The sequence below is a fragment of the Marmota flaviventris genome, chromosome 2 (assembly GCF_047511675.1).
Source record: "Marmota flaviventris isolate mMarFla1 chromosome 2, mMarFla1.hap1, whole genome shotgun sequence".
NCBI classification, from domain to species: Eukaryota; Metazoa; Chordata; class Mammalia; order Rodentia; family Sciuridae; genus Marmota; species Marmota flaviventris.
In genome coordinates this window covers 4,106,018-4,122,956 of record NC_092499.1, presented here as the reverse complement: position 1 = coordinate 4,122,956, position 16,939 = coordinate 4,106,018, and the positions used below count along the sequence as shown (strand labels likewise).

Here is a 16,939-nt window from a genome sequence, read left to right as displayed (position 1 = left end):
TCAGAGCCACGCCACCTGTTCACTCCAAGAAGCAGGATGCTTAGCTGTGGCCATGTGGGTTTAGCTAGGAAACAAGGAAGGTCTGAGGCCTGGCCACCACAGGGATCCGGTAGGTTAGGTGGGATGGGGCTCTGACTTCGTCGGTTCAGTGCTGGGCCACTTGCCCTGAATCCTCCCACCTCCATGATGCAAGGACTATTGTCTGAACCCCATGACCCAGTGACACTGTCAGGAGCCTCTTGCCCATCACCACATCCAGTCCCATGGGAGAACTAGCAGAGGCTGGCCTGGACCAGTAGCCAGGGTCCAGGCGGTGGTGCTGGCAGCTCAGGCACTTGGCCCTCAGCTGTCAGTGGATGGGCAGTGGGACAGGGCAGCCACCACCCAGAGCCCCACACTGAGGGGCCTTCAGTCAGCTGGGATTGGCATTCCAGGAAAATCTGGCCATGGTGGGCGGCACCGTGCAGTTCAGGAATCCCCTAGAGCGGATGGCAGTGTGGAAGCCGCGGGCAAAGGGTACCACAAGGCCCTGTGGTGGCCAGTTCTGCGTTCACAGAGCTGAGGGGCTCATGGAGCACAGAGTCACCCTTCCCGTGTCCGAGTGGGCACCAGAGCCCTTGGGTCTAGAAGAGCTTCTCTTCAGTCTATGCACCCAACTGGGTGATTCCATTTTGGGTTTTTGGCACTGAGGATCGAATCGCAGGTCTTCACCACTGAGCTGCCTCCCAGCCCTTTTTCACTGGGAGACAGGGACTCGCTAAGTTGTGGAGACTGGCTTTAAACTCATTTGAAGTTTGAGCCTCCGGCCTCAGCCTCCAAGTTGCTGAGGTTATGGGTGTGTGCACCATGCCCAGCACTGGTTCAGTTTTGCCAGCCATGAACATCACCAGGTGACAGTCGTTTTGCATTTGTCGTCTTACCTTTCTGGCCAAGCCATTTCCTGTGCTCTACCATCAGGAACCAGCTGGGTGGTAGAGCAGGTGCTTAGCACTGCAAAGCCCCAGGTGCCGTCCCCTGCACCAAGGAAATGAAGGCAGGCACGGCAGGGCCTTGGGGGCCGCACAGTTTCTCCAGCTGACCCCACCGTGGCCTTGACGCTCAAGTCTGTCCTCCCCTTTGTGCTTCCCTCCCTCTGCCTGCCCCTGGCACCGTGCCCAGGTGTGGACATGATCAGTAAGATGCTGAAGATGCAGATGCTGGAGGACGAGGACGACCTGGCGTACGCAGAGACCGAGAAGAAAACGAGGACGGACTCCACTTCTGACGGGCGCCCCGCCTGGATGAGGACGCTGCACACCACGGCCTCCAACTGGCTGCACCTCATCCCCCAGACGCTCAGCCACCTCAAGCGCACCGTGGAGAACATCAAGGTAGCCGGCACTGTGGGCTCGGGGTCCTGGCAAGTCCAGCCTCAGACAGGCTCGCCCTCGGTGCCTGGCCACCTTTGGGCTCCATGAGAGAGGAGAGTGACCCTTAGTCCTCCTGAGGGCAGTCAGCTGGCCAGGCCACCCCAGGTCTCCAACTAAGGCAGCCAGCAGTTCTGGGTGGGCTGGGAGTCCAAGGCTCCCCAGAGGTCACCCCTCTCCCGTTCCTGCTGAAGAAGGGACCTCGCCTAATTCTCTTCTCTCTGGCCTTCTCTCCTCTTTGGATGAGTTTAGGATCCTTTGTTCAGGTTCTTTGAGAGAGAAGTGAAGATGGGAGCCAAATTACTCCAAGACGTGCGCCAGGACCTGGCTGATGTCGTCCAGGTGTGCGAAGGAAAGAAGAAGCAGACCAACTACCTGCGCACACTCATCAACGAGCTCGTGAAAGGTGCTGAGATGCGGCTGCCACAGTGGCCAGGCCTTCACCAGGGGCTGCCATCCAGGCCCGCTATCTGGGGACTCTGTCCTCACAGGCCACAGGGCCCTGGTCAGGCCTGGCCTCGGGAGCCTGCTGGGCATGGTGCCCTGGGAGGGTGTGGGTTTGGAGGCCCCAGGGTTCTCGCGCTTGTCCTGAGAGCCTGTGGTGCCCAGAGCACTGAGCCACTGCACAGGTTTTTAGCTGTGGTGTGGTTGGCTCTGATGGTGGACCTCCACACACGCTCACCCCCAGCTGACCTGGCCTGGAAGCTGCACTGGAGACTGCCTGGGCCATCCTGGGTGTAGGCTGGGTGCAGAGGACGGGGCGAGCACCCTGGATCTCGGTGGGAGTCTCGAGAGCCCTCACAGCTTGGCCCCGTGGGTGCTGAGCCCAGGTCTCTCTGTGCTGCAGGGATTCTGCCCCGGAGCTGGTCCCACTACACGGTGCCTGCTGGGATGACCGTCATCCAGTGGGTGTCGGACTTCAGCGAGCGGATCAAACAGCTGCAGAACATCTCCCTGGCAGCTGCCTCCGGGGGTGCCAAGGAGCTAAAGGTGGGGGGCCACACTCTGGAAGTCCACGGGGAGGAGCAGCCCCTCCCACAGGGAGCCTCAGGCAGCTCTGGGGACAGGCACAAGCCCCCACTCACTTGAGCTCCTTCCCGGCGGCTTTTCCCACAGAACATCCACGTGTGTCTGGGCGGCCTGTTTGTGCCCGAGGCCTACATCACCGCCACCAGGCAGTATGTGGCCCAGGCCAACAGCTGGTCCCTGGAGGAGCTCTGCCTGGAGGTCAACGTCACCACCTCACAGAGTGCCACCCTCGATGCCTGCAGCTTCGGGGTCACAGGTGAGCTGGAGTTGTGTGGAGCTCAGGCCCAGCCCCTGCGTGGCGCGTGCTCACTGGCCTGTGTCCACGGTGGCCCCGGCCATTGCTCCCAGGTTGTGTGTTGAAGGTGATGGGCGAGAGCCCTGTGGCAGGGGCTCCACTCCAGGGGTGCTTCACCTTACCTGGCAGGTCTGAAGCTTCAGGGGGCCACGTGCAGCAACAACAAGCTGTCGCTCTCCAACGCCATCTCCACCGTCCTGCCCCTGACGCAGCTGCGCTGGGTCAAGCAAACCAGCCCCGAAAAAAAGGCCAACGTGGTGAGTGGCCGCCCTCCCTGGCTGTGGTCAGGCACTGCAAGACACCCAGTGAGCAGGCAAGGCTGCCCTGCACTGGAGCCAGGCCTGCCTGGACACGTCCTCCTCTTTTCCTGCAGGTGACCTTGCCTGTCTACCTGAACTTCACCCGCGCAGACCTCATCTTCACTGTGGACTTCGAGATCGCCACCAAGGAGGACCCTCGGAGCTTCTACGAGCGTGGCGTCGCGGTCCTGTGCACGGAGTGAAGCTAGACTTTGTAGCTGCCCTTTATGTCTAACACTCATTGACCCTGAAAGTGCTCGGAAGGTGTGGACTCGTGAAAAGAAAAGGGTGACAGAGACGGAAAGGAAGCTGGCCGGCGGGGGCAGTGGGAACCGGAATGCAGCAGCAGGAGCTCCGGAGGCCACGGCCAGGCTTGTTTTATGAAATAAAACACTAAGCATGACCGGCTCCTGCCTCCTCTGTCGGCTTCAGCCTGAGGCTTGGGGAGGAGCGCTTGGCACTCACCCGCAGCCTCCTGGGGACAAGGGTGTGGGTCCCCTCCCCTTAGCACATTCGCCCACACCACCATCCCAGATGGGAACACAGTGGCTCAGGGCTCAGATGGCTTCTCCCATCCACATTGGTGGGTGACAGGCGGCTGGCTGTGGAAACGGGTCCTGGCATCTGGGGGTCTGTTGAGCGCACTTGAGGGTGACAGGCCGTCCAGGGCCCAAGTGTGCAAGTGGCGCTCGGTCCCAGTAGAAGCCAGAAATGTCAACCAGCAGCTCCAGCCCACAGGTCAACAAGCAGATGCAGCCTGGCTGCCAGATGCCACCAGTGGTGCCCCGGGGAAGAGACAGTCCCAGCCTGGACAGCTATCCCCGAGGTCCAGGGCTTCCATGCAGACCCCACAAGGAGCACCTGAGGCTTTTCCCAAACTGCACAAAGGATACCCATCACCCGGTGCAGGGCCGCCTCATAGTAGCCTCCTCTGGGGGCACCCCTGGAGCAGCAGGCTCCCCCAGGCCCCAGCGGGAACTCACCTCTGGGCCCACTCACCTCCACAACAGGAGGGTCTGGCTGGACAGTGACGGCCCCACTAGCCAGGCCCTGCCTGGCAGTGCCAGAAGCAGGATGTTAACCACCCCACCCTCTGCCACCTGAGCATCTAACATCCAACAGTGCCCCTCTGCACCCCCGAGGCAGGGCCTCTTCCCCACCATGAAGAAGGAGCAGTTCCTTGTGGCAACGTCTCTTTATTGGCACTTGGGAACGGCGTGGTCCTACTGCTGTGTGGAGAGAGCCAGACTTGGAGAGGACTAGACCAGGACCACCAGCACCAGAACCTCTCTGCTTTTGTCTGCAAGTAGATTAAGGTCAATGAGCAAACCACCTCCCCTCCGGGACTCCACGCCTTGACCATTCCAACAGGCTGGGCCCAGACCAACTGCTCAGAAACCTGTGCCTGGCCAGTGGCACAGCCTGCAATCCCAGCAGCTCGGGAGGCTGAGGCAGGAGGATCACGAGTTCAAGGCCAGCCTCAGCAATGGCAAGGCGCTAAGCAACTCAGTGAGACCCTGTCTCTAAATAAATACAAAACAGGGCTGGGGATGTGGCTCAGTGGTTGTGTGCCCCTGAGTTCAATCCCTGGTACCAGGGGCTGGGGATGTGGCTCAAGCAGTAGCGCGCTCACCTGGCATGCGCGGGTACTATCCTTAGCACCACATAAAAATAAAAAATAAAGATGTTGTATCCACCGAAAACTAGAAAATAAATATTAAAAAAAAAAAAAATCCCTGTTACCAAAGTAAAAAACACACAAAGTTTCAGTGAAAGTAAATTGGGCAGGAGCACTTGTCTGGCCCTGGATTCCATCCCCAGCACACTCGCACACTCACACTCACACACACACACACTAGTAAAATTAATTCTCTGGGTTTGGGGAAGGGAGGGGTTAATAAAGGCCACGTGAGGCCCTCCCTGAAAGGCAGACCCATTTTCAATCTGGGTGATGAGGACAAGTTTCTTATTCAAGATCTAAAAAGGGCACCATGTGACACCATGTCTTTTTTTTTCAGTTGCTGATGGACATGACCTTCTTTTATTTATTTATTTTATGTGGTGCTGAGGATCGAACCCAGGGCCTCACAGGCCAGTGCTCTGCCATTGAGCCCCAGCCCAGCCCCCCATGTCTCCTTTGAAAAGCTTTCCTGCTTATCAACATCCCTCTTGACCAACCATGGCCTGGCTCCTCACGTGGCCTCCGGACCCCTTCCTGAGCTAAATCTGCTCACCTTGGATCAGGCCATGAACTGCTTCTTTCTCTTATTTTTTTCAGGCTCTGCAAGTAAAAGTTCCAGTTTTCTCTTGGAAAGCGAGAGTTTGGGCCCTTTGTCTCTCTCGCCTCCGAGTCTGGGTAGCATCCGTGTCCCCTTGGCCTTGCTGGGCGGGTGTCTGCCCAGCTCCAGGAGTTCCACAGGACTGGCTGGGTTGGGTGCCCTGGTGGCTCTGGAGTCCTCCTGGGCTGTGTAGGGCCTCTCCGCCTGCCTTCCGGCCTCCTGAGGGCCTCCGGGCTCCAGGGGCAGCCTGACTTCACTCTCAGGTTGCATGTCCACGTCGTTGGCTTCCAGGGATATGGGGGCCCAGCAGGCAGCCTTCACCGAGAGGTGTGGGGCCTTGGATGGGAGAGCGTTGTTGACACCGGCGTCCTCGGGACTCCTGGACTTCAGTGTAGACAGAGGCACATTGCTCCTTTCACCCAGGGAACAGCCAGAGAAGGAGCCAAACTGACCAGGGCAGGCTTCTGAATCACCATCGTAAGAATCTAAAAACTGAGGACAAAAGCCAAGCTGAGCCTGTCAGCAAATGGCTAACAGAGGCAGATGCAGGAATTATTTCGTCCACCAGAGGTGTCGGCAAATTTAAATGCTCTGCCTTAAAGTGGATTTTTATTTTTTCCACTCCTGGGGACTGAACCCAGGGATGTTCCAGCACAGAGCTACATCCCCAATTTTTTATTTTGTAAGTGAATTTTAAAAAATAAATTCAAATAGCCAGCCATGGAAGCTCATGCGTATAGTCCCAGCTACCCTGAGGCTGAGATAGAATGGCCTGAGTCCAGGAGTTCAAGGCCAGCCTGGGGAACAAAGTGAGACGCTGTCTCAAAAACAACAACAACAAAAATAGATCAGTATTCCATAGAACTCAGATAGCCTGAGTGCCCGCCATCCTGGGGGCTCAGCCTGAGCCTCCTTGCTGGTCACTCTCCACCCAGTGACCCAGGGCCAGGCACAGGACTGGCAGCCTTGGCCCAGGAGCAGCCCTACAGACCATCAGTGGGTCTGAGTCCCTCCTCCCTCCTGATGCGTCTTCCAGAGAGCGAGGCCTCCTTTTCTGGTGAAGGATAGACGGGGGAGGCCCCAGGCCCCAGCAGGTGCACACACATCTGGAAGGCCATCAGATTCCTGGCTACCGTCCCCTCCTTTCACCTTCTGCTTCCTGATCCTCACTGAGTGGCTCTGGAAGTCATCTCATTCAGAGAATGTCAAGTCCCCAAGACTGACCTGACAGGTGGCCTCTCAGAGTCAGGCCCTGAGCTGGCAGCCAGCAAGCAGCTCTCAAGGCTGTCCCCTCTCCTGTGGAAACAGCCTCCAGGTCTGCTAGGAGGCCCCAGGGACACCGCGGCACCATCAGGTGACCAACGATTCCCTCCTCCACAACACCACGGCTTAGGACATAACCCACACGCTGACACATGTGTGCACGCGCACGCGCACACGGAAAGGCCCCCAGGGCTAGGCAGAGCTGAGTCCAGGCGGGGGCCCGCCACCGGGCACATCACGTGGGCAGTGAAAACCTCCCCAGAGAGCTTGTTTCCTCTTTTTATTGTATTTTTCTGGTTCTGTGGATGGAACCCAGGGCCTGACTCATGCTAAGCCTGTGCTCTACTACTGAGCCACACCCCAGCCCTTCATTTCCTCTTCAGACAGGTGACACTGATATTTATTCCAAAAAATAAAAGGTAAACGTGATAATAGACAAAATCATCTGTAAACAATTGTAATTTCAGATTCTGAAACAAATCAGAATTGCTCTAGTCCACAAGCCACATAGCAGTCAGTACTCAAGAGGCCACAAGGCCCCAGTGGCCAGTAGACAGCACTTACAGACCAAGAGGAGCATTCATTCATGCCCTGGTTTTTGGCTAAAATGATCTTTTGCCTTCCCTGTTGACTCACGCCACCCTGGACCAGGGTTACCCAGAGCTGTGTCAATTATTGAGACTGATCTTAATTTGGACTGGGATTAATTTTAATATTGACTATTCGTTAATCAGGTACAGTGGCACACACCTGTAATCCCTGCTACTCAGGAGGCTGAGGCAGGAGGATCATAAGCTCAAGGCCAGCCTCAGCAATTTAGCAAGGCCCTGTCTCAAATAAAAAATAAAAAGGGCTACACATATGGCTCCGTGGTAGAGCGCCCCTAGGTTCAATCCCCAGTACTGCAATAAAAGAAATTCGGAAGACTGAAAATAATCCATTTGGACTTTAAAGCACATTTTTTTTCTAAAATATCATAAGAGTGGGCGGGGGATAGCTCCGTGGTAGAGTGCTTGCCTAGCGTGTGTGAGGCCCTGGGATCTATTCCGAGGCAAATAGGAAAAAAAAAAAAAAAACTGACTGGATATGGGGGTGGGATGCACCGGCAGTCCCAGGCCCTCTGGAGACAGAGGCAGAAGGCTCACTTGAGCCCGGGAGGGGGTGGCCAGCCTGGGCAGCCCAGGGAGACCCCATGTCAGACAAAACAAAGCAGAACTCTCCTTAATCACTGCTTCACTGCTCTCAGGGGACGTCACAGGGCAGGCCCACCACAACCGGCCCCAAGGGGTCTGGTCCCAAGGCTCGCCTTGGCTGGGGCAGGGCTCTGGGGAGGGCCCCCTTTGTTCCCTCCATGACAAGTGACTGCGGGCCTTGGTGACATACCTCTCTCCAGAGAACTTCAGCCAAGTCCACGTGATTCCTGTTGTGGCTGACCTGCAGGGAAAGGGCTGGAATGTTCCCTTCCTTCAGGGCGGCCACCCGGGGCCAGGGAACTCGGGTGCCGCTGCCCACGTGGCAGGGTCCGCCCTGCCTGGCCCTCGGCTCTGGCGAGGCGGGGAAGGACGAGCACAGGGCGGTGTGCAGGTCGGGTCTGGGGGCCTGAGATGCAGGCCGAGCCTCTGCTAGCAGGAGGGAGGAGCAGGACCAGGGGTCAGCCCCAGCCCTCGGTGGCCAACGTGCTCACTGTGCTCCAGCCACGGGGAGGAGACAGACAAGACGCACCTGGCACCGGCTCTGGACCCAAAGCCAGAGGTGGAGGAAGGGCCGGAGCCCCTTCCCTCCTCCCCCACCCCCCAGACTCCGAGGCCCTGAGGCCAGGCCTTGCTCAGGATCGGGGGAGCCACACACTGAACCTGGGGGCCCAGGATGGCCGAGGTCTGAAGAAAGACTCTCAAGGAGCTGGCACAGGCCACCCCAGTGTTTACAAAAGGCCATCTTTGCAGACTGAGCAAGAGCCACAGGGGCATTTCCCGGGGGTCCCTCCCCCCCCACCCTCCCACCCCTCTGAGGCAAAGGGCAGCAGGCAGGGGCACCTGGAGGCGACAGCGTGCATTCCTCTGCCTCTTCCGGAAGCTGGGCCCAGTGCCAGTGGTGCTGAACGCTGCCCTGATGCAGTTGGGCCTGCCGCGCCTCAGGCTGGCCATGGCGTGGACTTGCCACTAACTGAAGAACACCAAGGGCACAGGGACAGAGCACAGGTCAGAGGGTCCAGGGCAGGGGCAGCTGCAGAAGGGCAGGGGGCACACTCTGGGGCTTCTCTGTTCTGACTGGCAGCTGCCAGTAGGACATGCACAGTGCACCCCAGGGGCCACCAGCACTGTGGCCAAGGCCAGCCTCAGCAAGGCCACCCAGGGAACTTCCAGCCACGGCAACTGGCCAGGCGTGTGGGGTGGACACTGCCAAGGCCATCAGGCTTCCTCCTTGGCCAAAACAAAGCCCCTGGGGACACAGGAATTCATCCACACGTGATGTCCTGGAACCCAAGCGCTGGGCGGGGACTTGGAGGCCACATGCTCCTGCAGTTCAAATGGGACCCCCCCTGCTTTATTTATCCATTTATTTATTTACTTTTGGTGTTGGGGAGAGGGCCCAGCACCTGCCTCAGGCATGCTAGGCAAGTGCTCTGAGCTACACTCCCAACCCTTTTTTTTTTTAACTTTGTAACTTTTAAAAATATTTTTAATTGTCAAAGGACCTTTATTTATTTTTATGTGGTACTGAGAATCGAACCCAGTGCCTCACACATGCTAGGCAAGTGCTCTGCCACTGAGCCACGACCCAACCCTAACTTTCTAATTTTTGAGACTAAGACTGGGTCTCAAGTCTCCAACTTGAGAGCCCCCTGCCTCAGCCTCCTGAGTATATGGATTACAAGTGGGCACCACTGCGCCTGGCCTATTGCTTTATTTAATTTTTGATTGTTTGTTTTGATTTTTGTTTCTGCACTTTCAGGGATGGAACCCGGGGCCTGGGGCATGCTAGGCAAGCTCACTGATTCTGAGTTATTACCACTGCCCTATTTCTTTTTCTACTTGTTAGTTGGTTTTTACAGTACTAGGGGATGAACCCAGAGGGGATTTGTTGTTGTTGTTTTAATCTTACTAAGAAAACTCGGTTGAAAAGTACATCAATTATGCTGGGCACAGTGGCACACACCTGCACTCTCATTGCCTCAGGAGGCTGAGGCAGGAGGATGCCAGCCCAGGCAAGTTAGCAAGACCCTGTCTCAAAATAAAAAGTAAAAAGGGGCAGGCACCGTGGCGCACACCTGCAATCCCAGGAGGATCGTGAATTCAAAGCCAGCCTCAGCAAAAGCGAGGCACTAAGCACCTCACTGAGAGTCTGTCTGTAAACAAAATACAAAATAGGGCTGGGGATGCGGCTCAGTGGTAGAGCATCCCTGGGTTCACTTTCCAGTACCCCCAAAAAAGCATTATTCACGATGTTCCAGGGATTACCAACATGACATGCTGTTCACTGATAAACTCAGGTTTCCCACACTGGGCTCCTTGGAACCCACTTCTGAATCCTGTTCAGCAAAGCTTTGAATAAACAGAAAATACAAAAAAAAAAAAAAGAAAGAAAGAAAAGAACGGAAAACGATGCAGACCAGCCCCTGCCGTGTCCCCGTGACCTGGTGTTTTGTTCCTGCAGTGCTGGGGACCAAGCCCAGGGCCTCCAGCTTGCTAGGTAGGCATCAACCACTGAGCCACGTCTCCAGCCCTTTTTAACATTTTATTTAGAGGCAAGGTCTTGCTGAGTCACTTAGGGCCTCACTAATTTGCCCAGGCCGATTTTGAACTCAGGATCCTCCTGCTTCAGCCTCCCAAGTTGATGGGATTACCCAGCTTCTCATGTGAGCATTTTAAAGAAAGATCCCAGTGGAGACTGAAATCTCCCTTTTTTGTATTATCTGAAGTCTGTGCTTCGTGAAGATTTCCTTAGTTTCCATGTAACGTCTCTCTCTGCCCCAGCGTCCTGTCCGGGAAGCTAGACATCTCTTTAGGTTCTTCTTGGCTGTGACAGTTTTTCAGTAAAACCTTCTTCTGAGGAAACCGGCTGAGTGCTTTTTAGGGTGTCCTGGGACCAGGAGCACCTGATTCCCTGAGAATACACTGGGCTTGTGGGTTTGGGTAAGAAGACCAGAGACAAAGCACTGTCCCCTCGCAGCCTAAGGAGAGCACAGGCACGGCGCACAGCATCCTGGGAGCTGGTGACTGTGAGTGCCCCACTGCTGGAGTCAGCCAGGTGACCCTCCATATCGCGTCATCTTTGGAAGGACCTGTGTGCAGCCACACTGGAGAGGGGTGCTGCCTCCTACTGGAGGGCAGAGGAGCTGCATAGAATCCTGGACCTGGCCCATTTCTCTATTTATCAACCCACCTTGATTTCATGCTTTTGGTCATAAATCACACTACCTTGTTTTGTCCAGCTGTGGCTGGAACTTGTTCAGTTAGTTCTGTGTCCCTTTGACACACCCAAACCTACTTATTTTTTCTTTTTTTATGTTATTGCAGTACTAGTGCTTGGACCCAGGGTCTCGAGCATGTGAGACAGACACCTATCACTGAGCCACACCCCCAGCCCTTTTGATTTTGAGACAGGTTCTTGCTAAGTTGCCCAGGCTGTCCTGAACTCGGGACCCTCCTGCCTCAGCTGCCCTATTAGCTGGAATTACAGGCATGTGCCACCACACCTGGCCCCAAACCTGCTCATCTGACCTCTAATTGTTTCTCTAGACTGATTTAGATAAAAGTACCAAAAGAGTGAAATTAGAACAAGCAGAGGAAGCTGCTCAGCCCTCTCCCAACTCCCCCAGGCCCACGCCCTTCCCAGCCTCACTCACAAGAGGTCCTGGAGTCAGTACCAACCCCAGGTCTAGATCAGCTGGTTGGCGCCAGAGCAAAGCGCTTCTTATAATTTGTAAAATTTGTAATCAGAGGCATTTCATGTACCTGGTTTTAAAGACAACTAGATGATACACAGTAAGTACCTGAAGCCCCCATTCCAGAAGCTCTCAGCCCCCACCTTTAGTTCCCTTCCCTGTTTGCAGAGCAGAAGCTCCCTGTGTAGGTTTGTTTGTACCAGGGGTTGAACCTGGGGCACTTTACCAATGAGCCACATGCCCAGCTCTTTATATTTTTTTATTTTGAGGCAGGGTCTCACTAAGTTACTTAGGGACTCACTAAATTGCAAAGTCTGGCCTCAAACTTGTGATCCTCTTGCCCAAGCCTCCGGTGTCCCTGGGATCACAGACAGGTTCCCTGGCACCTGGTCACCCAGGCCTTTTATAAACCTTTGGCCACCGCATTTCACACCCAAAGAGGCAAAAGTACATTTTTTCATGTATCTCCTGTGAGATGTAAGGCCTGAAGCTTCCTTGCCTCCACCAGCAAACCTTGAAGGGTGACACCGGGCTCCAGGTGCTCCCTGGACCTACCCAAACACCACCCCACCACTCTCAGGGCTGGGACGTGACCAGAAGGGCTTGAGCTCTGGTAGTGTTTCTGAGGCCTCCTAGGGATTCAACGGACAGAGGCAGGAAGCTAGCGGGACACACACACACACACACACACACACACACACACAGCAGGGAGCCTGAGGCAGAGTCCCTGGAGCCTAATCTGCTCTCTGCACCACCCAGACTTCTAGGACCCAAGCTTAGGTGGGGCAGACACACCAGGGCCTCTCCCCCACCCGTTGTCCTGCAGACACCCTGGAGAGGTCCTGGAAACCAACCAGTAGTACTGAAGTCACCTTGGTACACCAAGCATCTGCGGCTCTTCCTGACCACCCCCTCTCAACTTTTCTTCCTAGCCAAGGTCAAACTGGGCCCTGGCGAGATCCCAAGAGGAGCTCCACACCCCTTCTTATCCCCTCTCCAGGCCCCTGCCCTCCACCCCGGGGAGTTGGCTTTCTGCCCCTCTGGTTTGTCGCTGAAGTGACACTTTATAAGTAGCCCTGCTACAGCTGCTTCCTGGACAGGCCCAGCCCCAGGTGGGCTCAGGGGGCCACAGCCCAGCAGAGGCCAGCATTAGGCAGCACTGAGGGTGCCTGCCAACAGGGTTGCTCTTGGAGGGTGACAGTGGGCATGTGGGTGAGCCTCGAGCCCACGGGTGGACCTTGACCGTCCTTGGAGCTGTGAGATTATCATCATTCTCCTCCATTACGTTTAACATTGCTGAAGAGTTTGAGTCATCACCTTGACCCAGAATGCCACCAGACCCCACCTTCAGGCCAGTCCTACCAATTCCAGTCCTGCGCCAGGTCACCACCAAGGATGCAAGTCATCAGCCCCAAGGGTCCAGGGTCAGGCTGCTCATCTCCCCATTCAGCCCACCTCTCGCCCAGGGCAGAGCAACTGCAGTTCCAGCAGCTCAGACTGAGAGATCCCGACCCCTCCTCCTCCCAAACCGCGCACCTGTGGCCCAGCAACATGGATGCTGCACCCCCGCCTGCCCCCATCTCTCCCCTCACTGGCTTCCCCCTCCCACCCCGCTATCCGTGCTCAGCCAGAGCATGGCTGTTAAAATGCCACCCCTCCATCCTCTGGGCTGGAGTCCATCAGAGGACCCCCTCCTGTCCCCCACCCACCTTGCTCCTGGCCCCAGCCCACCTGCCCACCTCCCCCCACCAGGCACCCCACCTGCCCACCTCCCCCACCAGGCACCCCACCTGCCCACCTCCCCCACCAGACACTCTCCTTCCTCGGGATCCACCTGCATATGGTGTCCCCTCCCCTCCAATGCCCTCCACTCAGGTCTCCCTGGAGCCACTGTCCTTGCATTTGGACACCCTCACACACACTCACACTTATGCACACACATGTACTCACACACACTTATGCAGTACATGTACTCACACCTGTGCACACGCACACACTCACCTATGCACTCACCTATGCACACACCTACTCACACACATATGCACACATGCAGCATCGTCACTAACACCCTCTGCGTCCCCTGCGTCCTGGTGGATGGTGGTTGTCCGTCCCTTTTAACTGACGGCGGGTGTTGGCTGCTTTGCCCACAGCTGTCCCCACGGCGCAGCAGCCATGCCCAGTACCATCTGTGTGCGGGGAACACCTGAGTGCTCCGTGGAGACCTCTCCCCAGGGAGCTCCCAAACCAAATGCACTTCCCCAAGACACACCCCTCGGCTCCCATGATCAGTCACAAGGTCCCTGAGCCAAACCCACAAACACTAGTGGAAGCTGAAAAGCTCCCGGGTCCAGGGCCAGACTTCCTGGGTCCAAACCCCAGGTCTGCTCCGGCCTTCGCCTTCCGGCTGCAAAGGGGAGGAGTGGCTGGGGCGAGGGCAGGACTCTGGGTGCTCTTTTGCTGTTTCACAGGCTGCTTAGGCTCCGGCTCCCACAGGAACGCCTGCCCAGGGTCATGGGCTCAGAGGGCACCAGCCACAGAGAAGTAACCACACTTTAGTAAAGCGCAGCTCTGTCCTCTGAGGCAGGGAGGCTGCGGGCCACCCACAGTGTATGGATGGGAGAGTTTTGTCCACAGTGCTCAGGGGACCCTGGTGGTGGGCGGAGCGGCGGCCCCTCCTGTGCCCCGCTCTGTTCTTTGTGAATCATCCAGACTGAGGTGCACCCGGCAACAGCACGAAACAGACTCAGGCAGGTGCAGGGGCTCATGCAGGTCATCCCTGCTACTCAGGGGACGGAAGCAGGAGGATTTCAAGTTTGAGGCCTACCTGAGCCATTTAGGAAGACCCTGTCTCAAAGTAAAAAGTGGCTCAGTGGTAGAGCCTCCCGGGGTTCAATCCCCAGGTAAAGTAAAAAAAAAAAACAGACTAAGACAGAGACCTTATTTAGAAACAGGCTTTGCTGATGTAATTGAAGTTCTCCAGATGAGCTCATCCTGGATTTAGAGACCCTAAATCCCTTGACAGGTGTCCTCGTAAGAGAAGGGCAGCAGAGGTTTGAGGCACAGATACGAGAAAGAGGGCAGAGCGTCCTCCAGCCAAGGAGGCTCTCGGATGGATCCTCCTCACAGCCTCCAGCCAGAACAGCCAATGTCTGACCTCAGACTCTGGCCCCCAGAACTCTGAGACTCGATCTCTACAGGTAAAGCCACCAGTTGTGGGAACTCTTTATGGCAGCCACAGGAAACACCTTCCCTGTTAGAGAAAGGACCAGCAATCTGAGAGAATCACGTGTGTGTGTGTGTGTGTGTGTGTGTGTACTGGGAACTGAACCTGGGCTGCTTGACCACGGAGCCACATCCACAGTCCTTTTTTATAATTTATTTAGAGACAGTTGCTGAGGCTGGCTTTGAACACAATCCTCTTGTCTCAGCCTCCTGAGGGTGTGCCACTGCACCCAGCAACACCTGGATTTATTTATTTTTTTCCAGTGCTAGGGATCAATCCAGGGCCTTGGATGTGCCAGGCAAATGCTGCCCCACTGGGCACATTCCAGCCCAGCCTCGGGTTTTGAAAGGGAAACATTAAGAGTAGCAAACCAACCCTGAGGGCTAGTCCTGGCTTCTGCCCTTACCCGTCCATCCCTTCCTGGTCCCTAGAAGTTCCCAGCATCACATGGCTGTGGCTTTTAAACAGGAGGAGAGAACATGAATGGGACACGAGATGGGGTCTTTGCTGCGGATCCCACACCCACAGAGCAAAAGTCATTGTTGGGGGGCTGGGCTGTGGCTCAGTGGTAGGGTGCTCACCTAGCATGTGTGAGGCCCTGGGTTCCATCCTCAGCACCACACATAAATAAATAAAGATCCATAAACAACTAATAAAAACATTTCTTTAAAAAGGCATTGTGGAAGCTGACATTGGCAGCAAGTCGAATACTTGGCAGGTTTTCCTAAAGAAGCTTTTTTTTTTGGTGGTACTAAGGACTGAACCCAGGGCCTTGTGCATGCAAGATAAGAACTCTGACAACTGAGCTATATCCCCAGCCCTCCTAAAGAAGCTTTTTAAAAAATATTTTAATATTTATTTTTTAGTTGCAGATGGACACAATACCTTTGTTTTTGTTTATTTTTTATGTGGTGCTGAGGACCAAACTCAGGGCCTTGCACATGCCAGGCAAGCACTCTACCCCCGAGCCCCAGCCCCAGCCCCTTAATAAAGTGTTTTAATGCCTCAGTAGAACACTGGATAATAGCTCATAAAATAATAACCCTTTTCTAAAAAATTAAGACATCTGTCAACAAGGGGAGCAGAGGGAGGAGGGGGTAGCTGGGACTGTCTCCTAGGAGTCCACAGCCCCAGGGATGGACAGCCACCTCCCTGAACGGAGCAGGGCAGCCATTAGATCTGGTCACCTGATCCACAGTGGCTGTGGCTGCCCGGGTAGAAGCACCTGGAGGGCAAGCCAGCCTCCAGCCCAGAGCCTTCTGAGCTCCTGCCCAGGGTCCTGGAGTGACCCAGGGGAGGTGGGTGAAGGGCAAGGAGCCTTCTGAGATGGTAGGGAGAGAGCAGTGGCCAGGAAAGGGGCCCAGGCAGGTGTGAAATGGTTCTCTGACAGAGAGGCTTAGCCAACCTACTCTCGAGACCTACAGGAAGAAAAAAGGCTCATGGACTGCCTTTTCCCCACGCCCCCCAGGATCCCAGACCCTGGGAGGTGGCACGTGGGGGCTTCAGGACTCAGAACAGGTTACCTCTAAATTGACTCCTGAGGTGAACTGTGGGTCAACCTCGGGTTGACCTCTAGGCTGTCCGGTTCAGACCAGTGCTGAACTAACTCCTTGCTGCATTTCCGCCTCAAGAAAACAGGTTTTAAAAGTTCTCACTTGCCCTGTACGGTGGGTGGGGCGTGCCTGTAATCCCAGTGGCTCCTGAGGCTGAGGCAGGAGGATATCTCAAGTTCAAAACTAGCCTCACAACTTAGCCAGGCCCTAAGCAACTCAGCAAGACCCTGTGTCTAAATGAAATATAAAAAGGACTGGGGATGAGGCTTAGCGGTTAAGCGCCCCTGGGTTCAATCCCTAGTATCAAAAATAAATAAATAAATAAAATCTCACTTGGCAACAGGTGCAGAAAAAGCATTTGATGAAATTCAGCATCCCTTCATGACAAAATCTTTAACAAACCAGAAACAGTAGGATTTCACCTCCACATAATAAAGGCCACATATCACAAACCCAGAGCCACCACCACACCGAGTGGGAAAAGCTAAAAGCAGTTCCTCTAAGACATAGAACAAGACAAGAGTGTCCACCACCCTGCTCTTGTCCAACCTGGCTCTAGAAGTGTTACCCAGAGTAATGAGGAAAAAGAAAGAAAAAACATACCAGTAGGAAGCAAGTCAAATTATCCCTGTATTCAGATTATCTGATTCTGGATACAGAAAAACCTAAAGACTCCACCTGAAGGACAATCAGAAGTAATGACAAAT

General features: G+C 55.2%; 2 protein-coding genes across 5 annotated transcripts in view; one reads left to right on the top strand and one right to left on the bottom strand.

Moving 5' to 3' along the window:
• Positions 1-3,432, top strand: part of Dync1h1 (dynein cytoplasmic 1 heavy chain 1) — a 64,921-nt gene extending 61,489 nt beyond the window's left edge. For both annotated transcript variants that reach the window (XM_027946647.3, XM_027946646.3), the window contains exons 73-78: positions 1,159-1,370; positions 1,659-1,812; positions 2,254-2,396; positions 2,523-2,691; positions 2,860-2,987; positions 3,104-3,432. In XM_027946647.3, the coding sequence (XP_027802448.3) occupies positions 1,159-1,370; positions 1,659-1,812; positions 2,254-2,396; positions 2,523-2,691; positions 2,860-2,987; positions 3,104-3,232 (935 nt within the window). In that variant the 3' untranslated portion in view covers positions 3,233-3,432. The remainder of the gene's footprint in view (positions 1-1,158; positions 1,371-1,658; positions 1,813-2,253; positions 2,397-2,522; positions 2,692-2,859; positions 2,988-3,103) is intronic.
• A 777-nt stretch (positions 3,433-4,209) lies between these two features.
• Positions 4,210-8,715, bottom strand: LOC114101569 (uncharacterized). 3 transcript variants are annotated; one of them, XM_071607527.1, is made up of 4 exons: positions 8,605-8,715; positions 7,955-8,005; positions 5,264-5,800; positions 4,210-4,732 (listed from the first exon to the last, which is right to left on the bottom strand). In XM_071607527.1, the coding sequence occupies exons 1-3, from the start codon at positions 8,713-8,715 to the stop codon at positions 5,270-5,272; spliced, it is 693 nt and encodes a 230-aa protein (XP_071463628.1). In that variant the 3' UTR covers positions 4,210-4,732; positions 5,264-5,269. The 3 variants fall into 3 exon arrangements, 2 of the variants coding, with proteins under 2 accessions (XP_071463628.1, XP_071463627.1); XM_071607526.1 differs by having other exon boundaries at positions 4,210-4,329; XR_011706507.1 differs by lacking the exons at positions 4,210-4,732; positions 7,955-8,005; positions 8,605-8,715 and adding an exon at positions 6,533-6,738 and having other exon boundaries at positions 5,716-5,800.
• Positions 8,716-16,939: the final 8,224 nt, after the last annotated feature.